The sequence below is a fragment of the Vidua macroura genome, chromosome 6, assembly GCF_024509145.1.
Source record: "Vidua macroura isolate BioBank_ID:100142 chromosome 6, ASM2450914v1, whole genome shotgun sequence".
In the NCBI taxonomy this organism is placed as follows: domain Eukaryota; kingdom Metazoa; phylum Chordata; class Aves; order Passeriformes; family Viduidae; genus Vidua; species Vidua macroura.
This window is the reverse complement of record NC_071576.1, coordinates 15,158,688-15,181,825: the sequence shown is the minus strand read 5'-3', so window position 1 is coordinate 15,181,825 and position 23,138 is coordinate 15,158,688. Positions and strand designations below refer to the sequence as shown.

Below are 23,138 nucleotides of genomic sequence, written 5' to 3'. Positions count from 1 at the left end.
CTGTGGTAACAAAGTGGACTGTAATTTGTTTTAATCTAATTTAACCTTGATTCTGGTAGAGGAACTGGGCTTCCTTAGACCAAACTGCCAGGGATGTTTATGAACTTCTCATTTAAATCAAATGGGTTTAGGGACTTAGGGAGGGAGAGGCATTTGAGTGTCTCAGATCTATGTTTTAGAGCTTCAGCTTGTGTGTTTGGTGGTTTCTGGAGCCTCTAACAGGAATTACTGAAGAGTTGTATTCTGTCTGTGCTTTGCGTGATGCTGGCCCAACAGAAGGACAAAGACAGCAAAGTAGCTGTGTGTCTTAACCAAGTCAGTGTCAAGATTGATGGCTTATCATAAAACCAGCAGATTAAGAGAAGCTGCTGGAACACACTGAAGCAACTGAATAGTTTGCCTTCCACCTCAGAGCATTGTGACCTCTACCAGTGGCAATAAGCAGCTCAGGGACAATAATTTTTATAACTCCTGTGAACTTTTGCCTGTAATGAGTTTCCATGTTTTCTGATGCTTGATTCATTTTACTACTTACATTAATTTGCCTTACCGTAGCTCACTCTTTTATGGTATACAGCCCAAAGTAGGTATTTGCCTGATGAGAATCTGGTTCTGGATGCTTACTGGCATATGCACTGCAGGGTGGTTTGTTTTCTGAGGACTTTTCTGATAGATTTCCCTAGGGCTTTTACATTGTTATGTGTACTGTATGATTTTGTATTCAACTACTTTTTTTTTTTTTCATTTGTGCCTGCTTAGTGTTAAAGCTTCCAGACCTTGACATTTGTGTCATTCTCAAAATAACATGGTAATAATGAGTTATCAAGGTGGAAGATTGAATTATTCACCCTTTCGGGAACAAAACTATTTTTTATGGAGAGATCCTATCTATCAGTGTAGAAAACAACACAATCCCTTTCTAAAACATTTAACACAGTTTTTGAAGACACAATAGATACTCTGTCTAGACTGGAAAGAATTCAGTGCCTCTAAAGTTATGGTGACTTAAAAAGGCCACAGCAACAACAAGAAAAGTTGTACTTTATTGTACAAGCTATCCTTGATTAGCTAAAGCATTCTCAAATTCTAAACATCTTTTAATGCATTTTATGTTGTTGATTGTGAATGTCAAAACCACTACTATTTAAAAGTTTGTGAGATTTTTTTGTCTGGTTTTTAGTGATGGTGTTAATTTTGGAAAATTTAATTTTTCTGTAGGTACAGGCAAATAACTTCAAAATAATTTGATTTTAAATGAAAGCTTTCATTTACATGTAACTTTAGGAGCTGATTTTCTGCATTCTATCAGGTTTTTTTGTGTGTGTTACATAATAATGAAATCTGGCAACTCAGTTCCAGTTACACAGTTTATGATTCTGATGCATACTGTTATACTGAACAAACCAGCTGTAATGCTCAGCATATTGGAAAATAGTTCTTCCATCTGTCCTGCCAAGTTGTAAATATCAACATAAAAGGTATTTATTCATTTTCCCCATCTTTTATTTTTCAGATTGCAACTTAAGTTTTATAAAAGTTTAATTCTGATTCACTTAGTTGGACAGATGAACAATTTGTTTGACCTTAAATGTGTTATGCAAATTAACTAATGAGTATAAAATGGATTTTTTCACCTTAAAGTAAAAGGTGTACCTGTAGACTCCTAAAGTGTTGCTAAGTCACATTCTTTTATTGAAATTTAAATTGGTACAAATACTTCTGTTAATCATATTTGCTGAGTTGAAACTGCAGCTGAGGAACCAGCTGTGAATATACAGAGCAGAGTTAATGTAGTGCATTGAGAAACATTAAAAAAAAAAAAAGGAAAGAGAAAAATTTCAGTTTTCTTTCTCAGGCTACAGTAGGAAGATGACAGTGCCAGTCCTCTCCCTATTCTAGTGTTTGTGCTATGTTTGCCCTTTTGCCTGCACAGCACACTGGGGACTTTACCTGAGGCAAAGCCTGAAAATGATGGATAGTTTTAAAACTGATCAACTCTGTGGTCCAGGACTTTGTAGACCTTAAAAAAAACCTGTGCCATCACAAATGAATTGAATAGCAGCATGGAAACAATGCTTGGGAGGGAGTGAAATGCCTGAAACTTTGGCTGGCTTATGGTATTTATGAAGTTATGGTTTCCTGGTGTCTGGTTTCACAGTCAAGTTAAGCTGAAAGAAGCTTTCCTGATATTAGAGAGGAGCTCACCTCTCCTTTCATTATGTGACTGCATGTTACTGGTAAGTTTTGTGTACCAGCACTGATGCTATTGCAGCCACACAATCTCACAGTCAGATTAGGGAATGCATGCTAATTCTAACAAATTTTTCAGATGCTTGCTTCCAACGAAGTGTGGAATAAAATGCAACTGCTTGTGCTACTATAAATGGGAACATAAACAAGAAGTCACAGCTGGTAGATGACTCTCCTGTCAATAGCAAACCAGATTTAGTTCATACTCTAATTTTGAAGGTATACTTTGAATCTGTGAAGTAAAGTACTGGTTGAAATGACCACAGGATAGAAAGTATCAGCTGTTGTTTGTATAACAAGGCCTTTGACATAAAATGGACCTAAAGAATCATTACAGTTGGAAAAGACCACTAAGGTCATTGAGTCCAACCTTTGAATAAACACCACCAGTCAAATAAACTATAGCACTATGTGCAATACCCTGTCATTTTTTGGACACTTCCAGGGATGGAGAATCCACCACTGCTCTGGGCAGCCTTAACTACCCCTTCTATTAAGAAATTCTTCTTGATCTTCAACTTGAACATCCCCTGACACAGCTTGAGGCCACGTCCTCTCATCCTGCCACTTGTTGCCTGAGAGAAGAGTCTAATCCCCCACCTGGCTCCAAACCCCTTTCAGGTGGCTGTGGAAAGTAATAAGGTCACCCCTGAGCCTCCTCTTCTCCGGGCTAAACACCCCCAGCTCCCAGCTCCCTCAGCTGCTCCTCACAAGTCTTGTGTTCTGGACCCTTCCCCAGCTCTGTTGCCCTTCTCTGGACACGCTCCAGCCCCTCAGTGTCTCTTGTCATGAGGAGCCCAGAACTGAACACAGCATTCGAGGTGTGGCCTCACCAGTGCTGAGTACAGGGGGACAATCCCTGCCCTGGTCCTGCTGGCCACATTATTGCTGACACAGGCCAGGATGCCATTGGCCTTCTTGGCCACCTGGGCATGGCTGGCTCATGTTCAGCCACTGTCAACCTGCAGTTCCCAGGTCCTTTTCCAGCCATTGTGCCCTCAGCCTGTAGTGCTGTGTGGGGTTGCTGTGGCCCCAGTGCAGAACCTGACACTTGGACTTGTTGAACCTCTTGCCACTAGCCTCAGCCCATGGATCCAGCTTGTCCAGATCTCCCTGCAGAACCTTCCTACCCTCCAGCATACTGACATTCCCCCTGAACTTGGTGTCATCTGCAAACCAACCAAGGGTGCCCTTGATCCCTTTGTCCAGATCATTGGTGAAGTTATCAGACAGGGCTGTCTCCAGCACTGAGCCCTGGGGAACACCACTAGTGACCATCTGCCAACTGAGTGCAGCACCATTCACCACCCCTCTCTGCCTCCAGCCTTCCAGCCAGTTCTCAACGCAGTGAGTGGGAAGCTGGCTGCTGCTCCAGGAGAAAGATGTGGGAAACAGTGTCAAAGGCTTTGCTGAAGGCAGTGTAGCCTGTAGCCACACCCTACACCACCCCTGCTTGGTTCACCTGCTCATAAAAGGGAGATCAGGTCTGTGTGAGATTTGGAAGTCTGCCTGAGCTGTGGTGTGAGAGACCAGGTAGCTCTTCCTTATGTGTTGTCAGATTTTTCTCTGGAGATGTCAATTAGATTTGTGTTTCAGAGCTTCTTTGCTCATGACGTAATAAGGAGAAACTAGATATATTTTTGAATATCAAACACAGTTGAAAAATCTGTGGGTTTCCTTAAATTCTAAATATAATTTGTTGTCCTAGGAAAACCTTATCATCCTCTCCTAGAAATGTTTGACATAGGAATATCCAGAAAAATATTTCCTATATTTCTTTCTTTCTACATGATGGATCCCATACATATATAGCATTACCCAGCAGGAGAGTGAGTTTCTTTTGTTTTTGTTTGGATGAGCAATGGCATTTAATAAATAGGTTTAACAGTTGCACAGTTCATTTTAGGTGTCACATAATTCATGTATAAATACAATAATTCTTTATATCACCTTCCTTAGAAAATTCCAAGTGTTTATAAAAACATTTTGTGTGCATAAGGAGCTTTTATCCTCATGCTTGCTCAATATTACTAATTTAAATTTGTTCATTTGCCTGATTTGGCAAGAGATGATAATATTGGACTAATTTTTTTCAGGACCTGGAAATGCATCTATGAAGATGTAGATGGGAAAATATAATATTTTGTGTTAGAATACATCAAAGGTACAGACTCTTCAAAGAGTAGATCAAGCTGTCCATTTTTGGCTAGTCTCAATATGCTTTCACATGATAGTACCCTGTAAAATAATGACTGTTGTATGCTAGTGACCAAAACACAAATCTCTAGTCAATTTTTATAGAATCTTTAAATGGCTGGGGTCAGAAGGGATCAAAGGTCATCTAATACCAACCCCGTGCCATGGGCAGAGACACTTTCAGCTAGGCCACTTTGCTCAAGGCCCCATCCAACATGGCTATAGATGCTTCCATGGTTGGGAACTCTGGGCAACCTCTTCCAGTGCCTCTCCACCCTCACAGTAAAGAATTTCTTCCTAATACTCAATTTAAACCTACTCTCAGTTTGAAGCCATCTCTGTTTGTCCTATCACTACATGCCCTTGCAAGAAGTCTTTTTTCAGCTTTTTCCTGTAGGACCCCTTTAGGTACTGTAAGGTTTCTGTAAGAGGCTGCTCTCTTCCTCGGGCTGAACAACCCAATTCTCTCAGCCTTTCCTCACAGGAGAGATGCTCTATTCCTTTAGTTGTCTTTGAGACCCTCCTCTGGACAGGATCTTTGTTACCCTCCTTCTTCAAACACATTGATGTCCTTTCTCTGCTGAGGCAACCTGACCCAGCACTCCAGATTGGGTCTCATGAGAGCAAGGGTAGAGGGACAGAGTCATGTGCTTTGCTGGCCACGCTGCTTTGGAGCCATGCAGCCCAGGAGACAACTGGCTTTCTGAGCTATTGCACAGTGCACGCAGCCAGCTCACATCCAGCCTCTCTCCCACAAACACCCCCAAATCTTTCCCAGCAGGGCTGCTCTGATCTGTTCATCCCCTGGCCTGTATTGATAACAGGGTTTGCCCTGACCCAGGTGTAGCACCTTGCACTTGGTCTCGTTAAACCTCATGATGTTCTAGCAATGCTCAGCTTGGTGTTGGTGGCAGACTTGCTGAGGCAGCACTCAATCCTTTTGTCTGTACCATTAATGAAGATACTGAATGACACTGGTCCCAGTACTGGACCTCTCAGGGACACTACTCATCACTGATGTCCATTGAGACTCTGAGACAATGACCACTGTCCTCTAAATGTGAACATTCAACAAATTCCTTATTTGCTGAACACGTTTTTCTTGCAAATTCCTTCTGGTGTTTTGAGGACTACTTTGTTGTAGGCATAGGAAGCCCTTCACATGTCATGATGTGATGTTTCTGTGGCCCTGCACTCTGACTCCATATGTTGCTAGCACAAAGAAGAAACAGCAGTTACTGATTCAGTTACTCTTTCCCTAAAAGCAATTTAGTACCATGCACCTGTTCCAAAAAATCGGAGTACTCTGAGACTCTTAAGAAGAGTGACTCCTAATGCTGATATGCTGATACATCCTGTATTTTTGCATTCAGGGCTGTTCAAAAGTTTTTCTGAATCTCCGCAGAGCAAGGTAGATGGAACTCCATTATATATTGGTTCATATTCTTACACTGTAAACTTTATGTGAAGTTGTTTTACTGAGGTGAAATTCTGATTACAACTTTAGGACTTAAGGAACTAGGACTGCAGTCTTGGGCCTGTATCTGTGCCTTTGTAGATATGCTGTGACAGAAGAATTTGGAACGAGACAAGAAATAGCTTTGTTGAGATTTAAAATTAATCCTGCTCTCTGGGGTAAACTTGTATAATAGTTCATTTATCTATTTTTAGGGTTAACTTTAGTAATATTAATGTTTTTTTCCTTGTTCCACCAGCTGGTACTCTAAATGCCAGCACTGACTTACCCTGGATTTTGTCAAGCCTTGGAGCCCAAAGCTTTATGTCACAGGAATCAAAACCGGGATCATGTAACCACTTAGACAGAAATTTTTTCACTGTGAAAACAGAATGGAAATATAGACAGACCTTGAGACTAAGCAATTCAAAGAAGTCTGCATTATTCATTGAGAAGTTCTCCAATCTTGGTAGGAGCATCTTATTTAATCTTTTAGGGGCATTTTTTTTTTTTTTTTTTTGTATAAGAGAAGTTCTCTTTAGTTCTTGAGGACAAACAGAAAAGGAAATTGAAGTAATTTCTATAGCAAGGGCTTCTATTGACATAGTCTGGCAAAACCCATATTACAGCTAAAGAACTGTTTTAATTATAGTCAATTGTAGGACTCTGTACCTGAATAAGAAGGTCACTTCAGATTCAAAAACTGAGGCCAGAACTGGCATCTCTAGCCAAAGACAGTTATGTCCTCAGGCAAAGATTTTAAAAAACCACCAGTAATACAGAAGCACATTGATGGGGATTGTTCATAACTGAGTTTTTCTTGAAATTTACCCTTTGAGAATTAATGTGTCACTGGCATTCTTACATCTTGATTCTCCTCTCCTTCCCCTTAATGTATCTTTACCTTCCTAGATCAGGTTGTGGAATATGTCTTTGCAGTCTGAATAGTAACAGTATCCTTTGCAGGCTTTGAAAACCAAACTTTGACAGGATGGAATCTTTGCCTTTGAATGCTAATTCCCTATGGCCTATCCACCCTTGTATATGGAAGAAAAATGTTTTTCTGTTTTAAGAGTGATAATTAAACAGTATGAAGGAAGGGAATTGAAAACTTTTGCTAGATCTCCTGGATACATCTGCCTGAGGCTTTTTTGCCTGATACTTTTACACAAGCAGAAGGTACCAGATGTTTCACATCCATGTTATTATTTGAATGGACTCTTGATGATGCAGGTATTCTTTAAATTATTCTATTTAGCTTCTTTTACATTCAAATAAATGCTTCTGCATGTTTCTCTTTGCGAAACATTACCCTATGAGGGGTTAATGTAAAGAAATAAAAATATCAGGCTTGGGATATGTCCCTGTATCTTGGTAGCAGTTATTCCAGCAGCAGTTTTGTTTATTCCATGTTGTGTGACTGTGGTTGCTGAGGATGTGTACAACTCTCAGGTACAGTGTAGCTGAGTCATTCCTTGTCAGTTGTATCAATTCAGAGCAGGACCAAGGGTAATTGCTCTGCTTTACTGAACTCATTGACTGTTGTTGGAAATGTTTTGCCCATCTATCCCTTATATTACCTTTCCTAACATAGACATACACATAGACAGTTTTTCTTAGTCATTGCATAATTCCAAAATTGCAGTTGCTTTGTTTACAGAAACATGTTACTTACAGTGTGAATTTAGCCTCAGTGTTTCTATGTAATGCCTACTTTCATGTTCTTCTACTTGTTCTTGAATTTGCTCTAAGTCAGATTTAGGCAGTGTGTAAGCAGGGGTAGATGAACTGGCATGAATGGAATTGCATCATTTTAAGTATGTGTGAGTCCAAGCTGAGTAACAGAGGTTTGTTGTAAGACTTCAGATATTTTTTTTTTTTAAACTGACTGTGTTTGTAAGATTCTATAAATGAAGGTGACCCACATTGCAAAGTCAACATAATGTGTAATGGTGAAGAAAGGCTGCAGTCTCAAAGAGCATAGTCTTACATTCTTTCTAATAGGGAAAAAAGTAATTTATGCATTCTTCTTGTCCTTATCCATTTTTCAAGAATCATCCAGTTTAAGAAAATACTTCTAACTTTGGAAATAAACCAATACAGCATTTTTTCCTAAGGCATTTTTCTCATAAGTTTTTAGAGTTAAATCTCCTATTTGATTGTTGGGGAAAAAAAGAAAAGAATTTCCTTCTATCACCAGTCTGTCTTAAATCAGAATTATATATTTTTTTTTTTAGTTTTTTAAATGGCAAAGCAATGCAGCTTTAAATAAAATTGCATAAATTTCCACAGGGTTTATGTGATAGTCCAAGAGAAAAGGTATAAACAGAAAATCTTGGAGGACTTTTGTTTATCTGAGTAGCTTTGTGTCCAGATTGTCAATTATACCTCTAGTAAAAATTCAACATTTTTTTAAGTAAAACCAGTAAATCATTTAGGTAGATATCAATTAGTTTCTCCCTCTCCCCACCCCTGCTGCCTCCCCATGGCTATTGTTGAACAACAAAGAACAACATTAAGCACTAGAGCCACCAGTTTATGCTACTATTAAATATAGGTTATTCAAAGCTGCTTGTTTAATTCCAAAACATTTCTCTTTACCAGTTGGAGTAGACCAGGAAAGTTGGATTCAAGGTGGATCAAAGAATTTGATAACACAATTTATATTAACAGAGCTGCACAGCAAAAGTGATGTTGCACTCAATAAAACAATTGCATTTGCTTGCAGTAGTTTATGCCTACAAAATGTTTTACTGTTTGTCTGTGCTGCATGAGAAGCACAGCTGACTAACTTGTGGTCAGATTTTCTGGCTTTGTTTTTTTTCCTCCTCCTTAGTGAAATTGCTTGGTAACTTCTGTTACCAAGAGTATATTGAGTAAGCTCAAGTAGGGACAGAAAGGAAATGCTTTAAACATGCTAATTGTATTTTTGTTGTAAATAGGGGTTGATTGTATTGTTTCTGGCAGAATAAACATATGTAAAATGTGAAAGGCATCTGCTTTAATACACTTTTTTGCATGATAATATTGTTTACATTGTTGGGCAGGCTTGGAGATAAAAATCCTGTCTTTAAATGGAGAAACACAAAAGCTGCCATTTTCCCTGCTGAAATTGTAACTGAGCTTTTTGAGGGGGAGGATTTATGTCCATATGAAATAGCAAAACATGAGTCATTGCCTGATTGCTGCTCACACCAAAATTCTTCTGTTACAAACAGTTAATCTCTTTTATGTAATTTTATTTCAAAGCTCAGGATTAGGACACCTATTTCTCTGCCATTTTGGGAACTAGAAGTTAGTTAGACTATAGTTAGATTCAGGACAAGATTTAATTTTGTTTTTGTATTTTTCAAACTGCAGCTATTGATAGTCACTAAATCAATGGAGAAAAGAATGATAGCTACTTAAAATTAATCTGCTTCTTTACTGCAGGTTTTAACCCAAGAGTTTGTCTATTTCTTCTTGTTTTTATCACCATGTAAAGCAAACTTAGGTGTATTTTAAGGGTTACTTGTAAAATCTTTTGAACCCTGCATGCTTGTTGTATTGAAAGAAAATACTTGCACCATCAGTTTGTAATAAATCATTAGATGCATACTGCTATGTAAAAATCAACTCTTATTGTGGATAAATACACTTGTACTTTGATCACTTAAACTATTCCACCTGTTTGATAATGATGTGTTAGAGGGTAGATAGATCAATAAAATTAATACACAGATCTTTGTATCTTACATATTTATTGCAAATGCTGGGGGCTTTAAGTAAAAACATCTTCAGTGTCTCATCTTCCTTATTAAATGAAGAAGTTGTTTTTGGTCTTTTTAAATGAACAATTGGAACGTGGCAGCTTTTGGATCTATTTGGTATAATGCCCCACATCCGTAAAACCCATGAGCTGAAAAAGATTCTAACTAGAGTTTAGTACTTGATAGGTCATTTGAGATGTTCATGACTCAGTTTACCTGCTTTTTGGTAAAGGTGTTTTCCCCCAAATGTTATTCCTTCCCCTTTCTTCATTTCATTTTCTTCGCCCTCATTGCTGTGACTGAGAGTTTGCCTTAAGCTCATTATTTTCATGGGACTGCACAGTGAATACCAACAGAGATGGTTTATGTGACATCTGTAAAGACTATGTTGGTCCAGTGAAAGTTGTCTAGAACTTTGGAGTTCTTTATGCACTAGAATAACATTGATAGCTTAAGCACTGTGGGCTATGTGTATGATAAATTCTGCCAGTCGATATCCATTTGCATGGATGCCTCTTTAGATAGCTAATAAAAGTATTGTCCATGAAAATAATATATTGTGTTAATATTTCACCATGAGCTTAGACTAAAAATTTATTGTCCCAAACCTTTCAGTGATCAGTTAAAGTTCTTTTTCAGTTACAAACAAACCACAGGGAGGAGGGCAGGTGAATGGCATGCAAATAGTATTGTATCAATGGATGCTTTTTAACATAATTTTTCTGTGTTACTTTTTCTTTCATATAATGATATTGATATCAACATAGTAAATAGATAAGCCAGGAATTCTGGTGGTTAATGCTGAATATATGCTGTGAAGGATCTATGCAGCTGAGCATATTTGATTTGCATTCAAAGGAAAGAGATACTCTCTTCTTCAGAGATGATTCTGGACTAATTTTAGTAAATGTGGGTGGAATTACTGGTAAATGTTTTTGTTTATTCTTTCCATTGCAGAATGTCAAACTCTTTCTGGGATAACTGTACCACTAGAAATAAGTTAATATGACTATCTGAGGAAAAAATAGTGTAGCAAAAGGCTATTTAAGATGACTGTAGGGATTTGAAGATAGGGAATGTTACTAGGACTACTACAGTTACCTAAACATAATTGAGTAGTGTCCTGGATTAACCCCAGACAGCTGCCAAGCCCCACACAGCCACTCACTCACTGGGGGAGAATCAGAAGGGTAAAAGCTGGAAAGCTTGTGGGCTGAGATAAAAACAATTTAATAGGGAAAGCAAAAGCCATACATACAAGCAAAGCAAAGCAAATTCACTGCTTCCCACAGGCAGGCAGCTCCAGGAGACCATGGCCCTGTCGTGTGTAATGGTGACTTGGAAAGTGAAACACCATCATTCTAAATGTTCCTCCTTCCTCCTTTCCCTCCCCCCCCCCCCCCACTTTATATACTGAACATGATGCCATGTGGTCTGGAATATCCCTTCAGTCAGTTTGGATCACCTCTCCTGGCTGTGTCTCCCCCCAGTCTCCCATGTCTCCTCCCTAACGTGGAGCAGAAAAGGCCTTGGCTCTGTGTAAGCCCTCCTCAGCAATAACAAAAACATCTCTTTGTTACCTACCCTGTCTTCAGCACGAATACAAAACACAGCCCTATACCAGCCACTGGGGAGAAAATTAACTCTACCCCAGGCCAAACCAGCACAGGGAGGCAGGAGGATTCTGGTGATAATGGTTTTATAAAGAATGCAGATATGGATTAATTACCTGTATATGTAATGCTCATTTTTATATATCTGTTTGAAATTATTCTGTCAGAGAGCTGGAAATTTGAAAGATTTGTGTCGCCACTTCAATTTATTTATTATGTTAATTTTATTACCTGGCTTGATTGTCCACTCCAATGTGGAACAAATATGTTGTTTGAGAGACATGACTGTAACTCTTTTATTTAATTAAGTAGCTGAATTTTATCCTACTTTATAAAGTGAAAATAAAGCAAGTAAAAGACTTTTTTGTTTGACAGAACATGAATCAGGAACATCTTGAAATTGAAGCAGTTTTTAGTTATTTGTGTATTTGCCTCAGAAAGCTGCCTTCGATCTGTGGTTGCTTTTGATATATGAGAAAGCAGCACTAGAGTCAGCTGTTTGAGGTTGTATTGCTGATGCATGGAACTGCATCAGTCTGAAGCAGCTGTCCAGTGTACTTGAAAATATGAGTACACTTGAAAATATGAGTCCAAATTACTTGAAAGTATGAGTATTGAAGCTATGTATACTTCTTGAATAATGAATAGAATGTGAACCAGCAGAGCTTTCCACTTCTAACTTGTCTAAAATCTAGCTCTTATATGTAGTAAGTTCACTGTTTCATGTTCACTTCCTAATTATTTTTTTCTTTTGAGTCATCAGGCCCTTTGAGTATAACAGCAGTAATTTGATAGAAATTTAATATGAACTGTTGAAAGCCATTCTGAGCCCATAGTTAGATTTCCTTGGCTAGGAATAAAGCTACTTCTACAGCTAAAACTTCAAATTGTTTCTAAAATTTTAGATATATTTTTCGGTGCTTACAATTTGACTCCTATATTTTTCAATTTAGAACGTAAGCTTAGCTTGTATTATTAGATATGATGCCTATCTACTTAAAATATGTAGATATCTATATAAAATATATCTAAGATACCTAGTTATGGTTTTCTTGCATATGAAGAAAATGCTGTGATCAAAAACTTCAAACTCTCTCTTTACCCTTTTTTATTTTTCTTTTCTTGTGGCTTTTCATTCAGTCACTGTACTAATTCCCTGTACTTTCATTCTGTACTCAGCGTTTTTTTTAGTGTCTCTAAGGTTCTTTTACATTTGCATTTTCTTTTGATCCAGTGTCTGTGATTTTGAAAAGGGCTGGTCAACTCACATACAAAGTCTGTTTTGTTTACCATTTGTCTGTGTTCTACTGTTAGTAGGATTTTGTTACGGGGATTATAAGGCTATTCTAAAAAGTTTGAATTTTTTGAAAGATTGGTAAGAAGTTCTACTTTTACCTTCACTCTAAAAGGCTGGGGTTATTGAGGCTTTTACCATGGTCTTCAACTCTTGTATGTACAGAAAGGTCTTTTTTATGAAGCCAAGCAGATATAGGCAGAGACCAGTTAACAGTTGCTTTCCTAACTTTAATATGCTTTTCTTAATAGCATGAAGAGACTCGTAGCAAGGGTTGAGATGAAGTGGCAGCTTCTGTTAGAGCGGTCAATAAATCTTGAAAAAATAAACAATTTTTTTGGACCTGTGAGTCAGTTTAGAAAGGAGAGTTTTCAATGTACAGCTACAGATTTCTTTTTTTTTTTAGAAATTCTCATCAACTTCTAGGACTGTTAGATTAGAGTTGCTATGAAAAAAAAAGTATGGAATTGATTCAAGATGGAATATGCTATAGTCAGAAGGGCTGAGAAGGCATGATAGAAATACACACAGTAACAAAGTGGAAGCTTTGGGATCTGTTGTTTATAATGCTCTACACAGGTAAGACCCACAAACTGCAGAAGGCTATAAGTAGATTTTAATACTTATTAGGTAATTTAAAGTTTTCCTCTCTGTGTGCATGAAGTATACTGATAAAAAAAACAAGAGAAATTTAGGTCAACAGAAGTCATTTACTCTTCTAGAATTCAGTCAGTATCTGTGATTTTTTGGTTTTTTTTTTTTAATTTTTTTTTTTTTTTTTTTTTTTTACCTTTCGGTTTAGAAAAATCATAGGCCTTGTACTTTTTCAGAAGACTTCTTGTAGTACATAATGCATGCTGTGAACATGACAAATATTGTTGAATGTGAAAATTATAAGTTCTGGATCAGTGAATGAAGACTGGCAGAATGAAAGATAATACCCGCTCGTAGCTCATTTTTGCTATATCACCTAGGAATGGGAAATGGTATTATCTTGATCTTGAAATAAAAAGACTGGCTTTACTTTTCTCATTCAGACTCAAAATAAAAAATGCCAAAATTAATTCTACCTAGAAACCATACAAAATGCAATATGTGTTATAAGACCTGTAAGGAAGAAGAAATATTTATCTTCTAGGAGATTGTAATGTTGATATTGAGGTAATATTTGAGAGGAAAAATGTGTTCCTTTGAGGCAGTTACATTCTTGAAACTTTTCTTAAAATTCAAGGGAGAAAAGCTTAATGTTTACACATAATAATTAATGTATAAACTCACAGATCTGATGATATTAGGAAGAAAGAAATTATTGTGTCATTATAATGTATTTGTTTTGGTTCAGAAACAGAAAGAGGTATCTGTATGAGTTAGAAATTCTTCTTTCTCTCTTTGACAGATATTCAGCAAGGAAACAAAAATAAGAGAATTCAGTTGACCAAACCTATCCTGGTAAACAAGGTTGCTATGAATACAGAACTACTGTGCAGCTAAATCTTGGGTTTTGGTTCTTACTTTAATTACAGTAGAAGTTTCACATGTAGTGGTGTAAGTTCAGATATGTACTAAAATCAGATTAGTTTCTTCTTATTTAATATGTAGACCATGTAGATTTTTCACAATAAACTAAAGATGATTCTCAAAGGAAGTCTTATGAGCCACACACTTTTATGTTATTGACGGAAATATTTATCTGATTTCTAGTTTACCTTGGCAACTGTAGATTGTACAGGAAAACAGAAATCCTGGAGGGAGGATTGAAGGAATAATTCTGAAAAGGCTAAATTCTGTCAGATACTGAGCTTTCATACAAATAGGAAATTAACTCTAGGATTTATGAATCCCAGTCACAGAATAGTTTAGGTGGGTGGGGACCCCTGGAAGTCATTTGGTCCACTGCCCTGGTTAAAGCAGAGCCAACTTTCCAAGTCTGATGCCATTTGATGTTAGATCACATTGCTCAAGACATTGTCCAGATGAGTTATGAAAGTGTCCAAATATTCCCACAACTGTGGACACCCTTTTTCAAGTTCAAGAGTTTGTGAATTTCATTTTCCTAATACCCAGTTTGTTACTGAATACTTTAATATTTTTTTTTTAAATTGTGGTGTTCTAATCCCTCACTCGTTGAAATTGCTAAATTTTTACTTCTGTCTTCAACAAATTCAGATTCGGACCAACCTAGAACATTATAGAATCTTGCACTGAAAATAATGTCAGTTGAAGGGTGTTAACACTGTAATTCCCTCCAGCCACTCATCAGAACTTCTGTTTACACAGGGCACACACTTGAGTGGTTGATTCAACAATGGCTATTTAACAAATCATTTTTGCCGAACTGGTGCCACAGTGTGAAAGAAAAGCCTTTACACAAAAAAAAGAAAGTAAGTTAGCCACAGTGTGAAAGAAAAGCCTTTACACAAACAGAGCTTTAGTTAGAGCTTGGGTAAACATTGTACCCTCAGTCTTCTTTACAATAATGTGTTCTGCTCCTGCCATCATGTTTTATAAGCTAGTGTGAATAAAGAAGAGAAAAATGTAAATCTGTCTTTTCTTTTTCAAAATCCTTTGTGGTAATATTGTCTGGCAGTACACTTAGTGACTAATCTTCATTCTTCATGCTGCAGAAGGAGTTGTAGTCCTTGCATCCATTTCCAGATAGAAATGTTTCTAATTGAGTATCCAGGGACTTAAAAATTTTTCTTTGTTCCTATCTTGTAGAGTCTGTTTTTAAAAGCACTTTAAAAATTAATATAAGAAATCTTATTGTCTTCCTTGAGCTTCATGAAAGTTTGCAAAATTGGCAACACGTACCCTGAATAAAATCATAGTATAGTTGTGGGAAGGGATCTCTGGAGGTCATCTTCCTGCTCAAAGTAGTGTCAATTAGAGCAATATATTCAGTCTTGTCCTGAACTCAGGATTTTAAATTGTATGGATGGAGACTGCACCACCTGTGTGGGCAACTCTTTCCATTATTTGAATACTCTGACATAGAAGAATTTGTGTTTTTTTAAGGTTTAAGTGGAATTTCCTGAGTATTGAATTTGATCTGGATCAAAACAGCATAGGGCTGTTCTGCCACAGCTATAGAACTTGCATTTCCTGCTGCTGGACTCTGTAAGATCCCTCTTGGTTTGTTTCTCCAGCTTCTTGAGTCACCAGTCTTCTGGTCAACACCTCCTTCTGGTTTTGTGTCATCTGCATACTGAGGGTGCACTCTGTCCCATCCCCCAGGTCATTAATGAAAACTTTATTGCCCCCAGTAAGGTAAACCATGAGGTAAACCACCTGTGGCTGGCTTCTTTGCCACTAATCACAGCCCTTTAGGCTCAATAGTTCATTCAGCTTTCAGTCCACATCACTTTCCATTTGTCCAGCTTGTACTTCATCAGTTTATCTATGGGGATATGATGGGAGACAATGTCAACAGCCTTGCTAAAATAAGTTAAACAACTTCCACCCTCTCAGCCAGTCATCATGTTGTCAAGTTGGTAGGTCAGGATTGATTTCCCCTTCACAAAACCAGGGTGACTACTCGCAGGCATGTTTCTGTCCTTCATATGTTTGTAAATGGTTTCTAGGAGGATTTGTTTCAGTATCAAGACATCACAATTATTATGTGGACTTCATTTTATATGGTAAAAGAAACAAGTAAAAGAAAATGCAGGGGCTCGAAGGAGAAGGCTTAGTGTTGTGCTTGTGCTTGAGAAGTGTTTGAAAAGTGCTTTCCAATGGGTCTTACAGTTAGACCACATCTGGTACCACTGGCCAGCAGCAAGCAGCTGCTGTTGCAGAGGAAGGAAATATTAGGACAAGAGTGTTGAGGCCTTCCCCAACTTTCCTCCCTGCATGAGGATTCTCATCATTGCTAAGTCACTGGAATCTCCTGTAGAATGAACTCAGAAGATGAATACTGAAGTTTTATATTTAAATGGTATGTGGATTTTGCTAGCACAAAGGAGGCTGAGCTAAATTGCTTCTAAGTATAGGGCTCTGTTGTGTTCTTCTATAGTTAGCACTGTTAATAAAGGAATAGTGCCTTCAAAACACTGAGCTTATTGTGACTCTGAAGAAAAGATTTAGCATTTATTTTAATTTGTTTATTAGTACAAAAATGGGTACGTCTGAGCATTTAGCAATAATTCACTATAATTCTGGAGTCTTCAATATTTAAAGAAAATCTATGGTGCAGCTCATTTGGTAGAAATAGAAGAAAAATCTTCTGCAGTTGGAAAATTACAGACTGCGTAGGTGTTGAAATGCCTCCTGCTTCACTTTCTTAATTGGCAGTAGGCCAGATACTAAGAATTTCTGGTTTAAAGGGAAATGCTTCCCTTTTCTTTACATTTTGATGGATAAAGGTAGCATTTTGTTTGCATTTTTTAGCAGTTAGGGTTTCTTCCATCTTGATACAAAATTAATAAAGTTTCAATTAAATAGCTTCTCCAAGTTACCTTGGCTTTTTGCATTACTACTGGATAACACAAAGATATGCATGCCTTGCCAAAGAAAAAGGATGTGTTGATGTTTAGTTTTAATTTTGGCATCCAGACCCTCTTGCTTTCTGATTCTATTCTAGGATTTGATCCACTTGAATAATTTTTCTTTTTACCTCATACTTTTTTCATTGCTGCCTACCATTTCCTTCCCATCCTGCTTTTTTTTTTTTTTGTTTCCTTTTTCAATTGTGGGATACCATTGAGAGAGACAGAATGAGGAGAAAGGTACAAGATCTGTAATTTAACCAAGGTTTTTACATCCTTTTAAAATCATGTTTGTGTGCATATGACTATACATCTGACTGCTTTCTCTACAAAAAGGAAATAATGGTAGATTTCTGTTAAAATGCTGTACACTGTGTGTTATTTTCATGTATATCTTCTATTTGCCCCCTTCCTTTGGTTTATCCCTTGTATTGCCATAAGGCAAAAGATTCCATGAAACCACTGCCTTGGTCATCTGGTTTGAAAAGATCTTTCAAAAGTTTCATATTTTTATGCAAAGCTACACTAAAAATTAAAACATTGCATGTAGGAAATGATATACAATAGCTTGATAGGTTGATATTTTAAAATGTAGTCTTTTACCACACATTATTTAAAAAAAAAAAGCCTCTTTGCTTGCATGAAAAACCTGAGTAGTGTAGGTTTGGTTTTGTTTTGTTTTCTAATGAAAGCCATGAGCTTGTAAACATCATAGTGAGTAATGTATTGTATGTTTATGTTTTTGTAAGTTCTGGTCAGGATATCCAAGGAACAAGTGTGGTGGCAAATCTTCCAGTCCTTATGCGACAGAATCCTGCAGAAACACTTCGTCGGGTTTTACCAAAAATCAGAGTAAGTTTTGTGTGTTGAGGTTTCAATGTATCTTTTTCTGCCAGTTTAATTATTTTAACAAAGGAAAAGAAAAATCCCTCTTTTATTGCAAACTCAGTCTCTAGGAGGTGTATGTCCAATAGGTCTTCTGCATTAATTTGCTGAACTTACAAAGTATTACAGGTATTATAATTTCTTAAAAATTGTTACAACAGGGGAAAAAAGAGCAGAATTAATACTGCTTAAATGTTCTAAAGATTTACCAGTGTTTTGACAGCTTTTTTGAGAATTCTTTTTGAAGTCTATTCAGTCATAATGTTTGATTCTGATGTTATTGATCTCCTTTCATCCAAATATTAAGATCTTCAGGGTGCTGTCCATAAGAGTATACTTTGCTTTTAGCTGTCTGTGCAGTTTCACATTCTGCCCTCCATATTTTTATTAAGTCACTGCTAGCTGTGATAAATGCAAATGCAAAACTTAATAATGCTCATGACCTCTAGGACCCCTGCAGAAGAAGAGGGTTGGAGAGGGCCTTATCAATGTATACAAATACCTGACAAAGCAAAGACAGAGATACGCTCTTTGCAATGGTACCCAGTGACAGAACTGCAAGTGTTGGTACAATGCGCACAAACAGAAACACAGGAGGTTTCTTCTGAGCAACAGGAGTCACTTTTTCACTGTGAGGGTGACTGAGGAGTAGCACAAGTTGCTTAAAGAAGTTATTGTCTTCCTCCTTGGAGATATTCGAAAGCAGTCTGGGCATGTCTTAGCTGTGACTGGCTCTGGTTGAGCAGGGGGATTGGACAAAATGCCCTCCAGAAAGACCCTTCCAGCCTTCTGCAAATATCAGACATCACCTCTCAACTTCATGTTATGAAGCATCTGTGATCTCGGGAGACGTCTGTTTCTTAAAAGGAGCTGTTCCAACTTTTATCTGTTTATTTAGATGGTCAAGAAATGGTCAAGAAATAGCTCTTCTCAGGACTAAGGACTGGTATAGACTGACAGATGGTTTAGAAAACATTAAAGTGCTTCTGGTTGCATTCTGCACTATAAGATGCAGGTCAATTGGAATTTTGCTTAGATATGTATGAGTGTAAAAGTGCTTTGAGAAGAATGACTTGAAGTTGCAAAGTAATTGGTAACCCTTCAACTTGCACCAAGTATCTGCAGTTACAACCACGTTATTCTGACATGTAATGCAGTCTTTTTAAACCAACCTATTGGGTTCAAGAAAAGTTGGTTTGGTTTTTTTATGCTTACTATACTGAATCCATTTTTGCCTCTGGTTTTCTACTTTGAGAGCAGAATTCTTCCTAAAATTAAGGAAAAATAAGAAACACTGGACATTTTCTACCCTTATTTTTCAGGCTGTAGAGAAGTGCTGGTCTTGGCCTGTCTTCAATAAAAAGTCTAGTATGGGAATGCAGTTTTTCATTCTAGTTTTAAGGATTTTTTTATATAGGGATGAAGAAAATATTTGGAAATATGATCATTTGCATGAATAGGAAAGTATTTGTACAGTGGGAGTTGGATCTCAGTGTAATCTTTGATCAGGCTGTACTTAAGTTACTTTGTAAAAGTATCTTCCTGAATAATATTAAAGAAATTCAACTGAAAACAGTATATGAAGAAAGAAGCATTAGAAATTGAAGATCGAAATACTTGAAATGAAGCAGACAAGTTTAATAATAAATGCAACCAATCTTTGAGCAAATTACTGAGAAAACTAGTGTGGTTTTCATCTTACAGTATCATTTAAACCCAAACTGGATGTCTTCCTAGATGAAACTTTGTGGAATGTATATGAATTAAGTTCCTTTCTGTGGCAATGCTCTTATAAAGCCAGTTCTTCAATGGTGTTCTGTTATCTAATATTATTTTTCTGTAATAGAAGTGAAGTTGTAACCACGTGCACAACACTTTTAGCTACAAAACAGTATTTGACATCATTAACTTGACCTTTTTTTTTTTTTCTTAACCTTGTTTTTTATTGGAGGAATCATCCTGACCATTAAATGGAAACTTTTGTATTCTGTAAAGGCATAATTGAACTCAACTGTGATAAGAATCTTGGAAATGTAATCTGCCATTGCAGGGAAATAAACTGATTTAAATTACTGCACTTGGTTCTACTTCGTTAGCTTGAGAGTAATCATTTGCGAAATCAAATTGGCACATGAAAAATGAATTGTGTAGTAACAGAAGGCTGTTTCTTTGAAAGTATTGTTACCATATAATTGCATAAGGAAACCAGTGTACTTATTTAGCATACTTGCAGACACCCAAAGCAAAATTAATGGTTTTATTAGAACTAAGGGCAAAGCAGATGAAGAAAGAAATAGATGCAAGGAACATCCAGTCAGATTACATTGCAAATTTGTATTTCATTTGTGAAAAATTGATAAACCTGATTACTTCTAGAAATGTAGAAATGGGTGTATGCAAATTGCTTATCATTCTATGAAATCTAATTAAATTAAAATTGTGTCAAAGATACTATATGTTCAACATAAGTGTTTAGATCTGAGTAAAATCAATACATCAATAAATGTGACATACATAAGTAATTATTGAATTAAGTGTCAGTATTTTGGTTATGCTATTTAAAAAGACATATAGTATATAATTTAGATGTTAATGTAGGAATGAGATTAGGAAGTTTTCTTTTAAAATTCTGCTATTAAAATGAAGTTGCATCTTTGTATGTGTTCTTCTGCATAGAGAAGCCCACTCTGGATTTCTGCATGCACCTCCTCATGAACCTTGGAAGTCATTGAAATGCAGATTTAGGGAAAGCTTAGACATTCTTACAAGCATTTCTCTTTGTGCACAAAATGGCTCTTTTCAAATGATATTAATAGTATTTTTCCTGCATTCCATCTTTGAGCTCTGCAACCGAAAGTGATGGAGGGAGATTGCAGGTGTCTGTCTGAATAACTAATAAGACATTTTGCCAAATGCTGTGATTGCAGCAAACTATGCTTATTCTTGTTGTTGTGTATACATCAAGCTTTATTCAGTGTTGTCTGATTAGTTCCAAATTAATTTTCAGAGTTACTTATTTTCCTAATATATTAACCTCCTCTTGAAAGCTTTTCTGTAGCTGATTTTATAGTTAAAGAAAAGGTGGGGTGATTTTTATCCTTCCTTATACTGAACAGTAATTTTAAGGTCCATTCTCATTATATCCTTCAGCTTCTGTAATTTCCATTATTTCTATGTCCTTTAGTCTTTTAGTCTAAAATTACTATCATACCAATGCAATGCTAAAATTATTTGACTATGTCTCTGCTTGCAGCATTCTTTCAAGCGAATTCTGTTGTTGCAGGACAAAATGTGCATTTAAACTAGAGATGAATTTTCATTTTTCCAATTAATGGAAAAAAACTAGGCTTTCTAAATTTTAAGTTTTGGGGCCTGAATTTAACTTGTAGACATTAGAATAGTTAAGAACATGTTAATGCCCTTAAATTCCATTAAATATGCTTGTCTGAATAAGATAGACAGGGAGAGCTTTTTTAGTCTGGAGTGAAAATTTGTGGAGTATCCGTGTATAGAAAAATACATTACTTTCTAAATAAATAAATGTATATTAAGTAAATAAGTTACTCAGCTTGGGTTGTATGAAAATATAAAGAGGAGACGCATATATTTCCAAATGTGGAACTATACAGTTCTGAGTGTAAACATCAGTGCAGGCAAGTGTGTAAGCAGTCTAGAAATTTATATTTCAATGTCTCCCGAGGTCCATGAGGAGGCACATCCAGAGAATGTGTTCTTACACATGACTATCCAGAGTTATGTGGATCAGTGGAGGAGACTATTTGGAAACTTTGTTTGTTGGTAAGTAACCCCGTTTGTATTGCATACAAGGTAAATATGTACGGAAAACTGAATTCATAGAACCACAGAATGATTTAACTTGGAAAAGACCTTTAAGTTCATCAAGTCCAACTGTTAACCTGGCACTGCTCCATAATTTTCTGGTCTGCACTGCTGTGTTTGCTTCTACAGTATGTGGATAGTTCTCTTGGTTCTCTTGGTGATGTTTTTTTGAAAAAGTTTTAAGCTAGAATCCCAGAATTCTGTGATTCCCAGGTATTCTGATCCCAAAAATATTCAAAATACAAAATTGGTAGGTGTCCATATTCTTTCTTGGCTGTGGTTGTAAGAGCAGTGGTGGAACAAAGGCAGAGTCTGTGGAAATAAGAAGAAGGTGGTTTTCATGGATGTTGAATGCACATATTTTGTTGGAAAGCAGCACAATACTGTTTCCTTTTTCATTTGTGGGAGCAAGGACACAGAGAAAGAAACATGGTTTTAAACTGAGACAGGTAATAGAAGCTTTACCAAAAGAAACTTGAGAGATGTGTTATTGTTCTCCTTGAAATGAGATAAGCTAATCATTGTACATTTGTGTGTACAAATGGTTTGACATTTGTAGAATGAAAACTTGTTTTTTACCAAGTCAAATAGTAATTTCTCAGATATTCTCTACAAACTATTTTCTCAGCAAAATTCCTCTGATATGCAATGCTTAGAGCCATAGAATCGTTAAATTTGGAAAAAAACCCTAAGATTATTGCGTCCAGTTGTTTACCCAGCAGCGCTATTTTCACCATGTCACTGAGTTCCATATTCAGGTGCCTTTTGAACACTTCCAGGAATGGTGGTTCCACCATGTCCCGGGCAGCCAGTTCCAGTGCCTGACCACCCTTTTAGTGAGGAGAGCCATGCTCCAGCCACTCTGTCCCCAGCCCATAGCACTGCAAGGGTTTGTGTGACCCAGGTGTAGGACCCAGTGCTTGCCTTTGTTGAACCTCAGACCATTGGCCTTGGCCTTGATTTTAATGAAGACATTAAACAGGACTGGCCCCAGCACTGAGCCCTGGGGATCCCCACTTGTGACTGGCTGCCAGCTGGATGTAATTCCATTCACCAACACTCAGGACCCAGCCATGCAGCCAGCTTGTAACCCAGTGAACAGTGCAATCCATTAGCAATTATGCACTTAGCTGTAAAATTAGTATTTTTAAAAAAAATATGATCCAGGCTTATTTTTATTTTCAATTAAAAGTCCAGCTTATTTTTGATTTTGGGTGAGTGATCTGAGAAAACACTGTTCATATCAAGCAGGTTAAAAAAGAAACAAAACCACATATATAAAGTGCTAAGTAGGAAGTATGGGCTTTAGACTCCTACTGAATTTGGAGTAATTTGTAAAATGAGACTAATTCTTTAGTAGTAGAATATTTA

At 36.9% G+C, this 23,138-nt stretch overlaps 1 protein-coding gene across 3 annotated transcripts in view; it reads left to right on the top strand.

The window, feature by feature from the left end:
• Positions 1-23,138, top strand: part of PPP4R4 (protein phosphatase 4 regulatory subunit 4) — a 58,861-nt gene that overhangs the window by 3,876 nt on the left and 31,847 nt on the right. For all 3 annotated transcript variants that reach the window (XM_053980864.1, XM_053980863.1, XM_053980865.1), the window contains exon 3: positions 17,792-17,894. In XM_053980864.1, the coding sequence (XP_053836839.1) occupies positions 17,792-17,894 (103 nt within the window). The remainder of the gene's footprint in view (positions 1-17,791; positions 17,895-23,138) is intronic.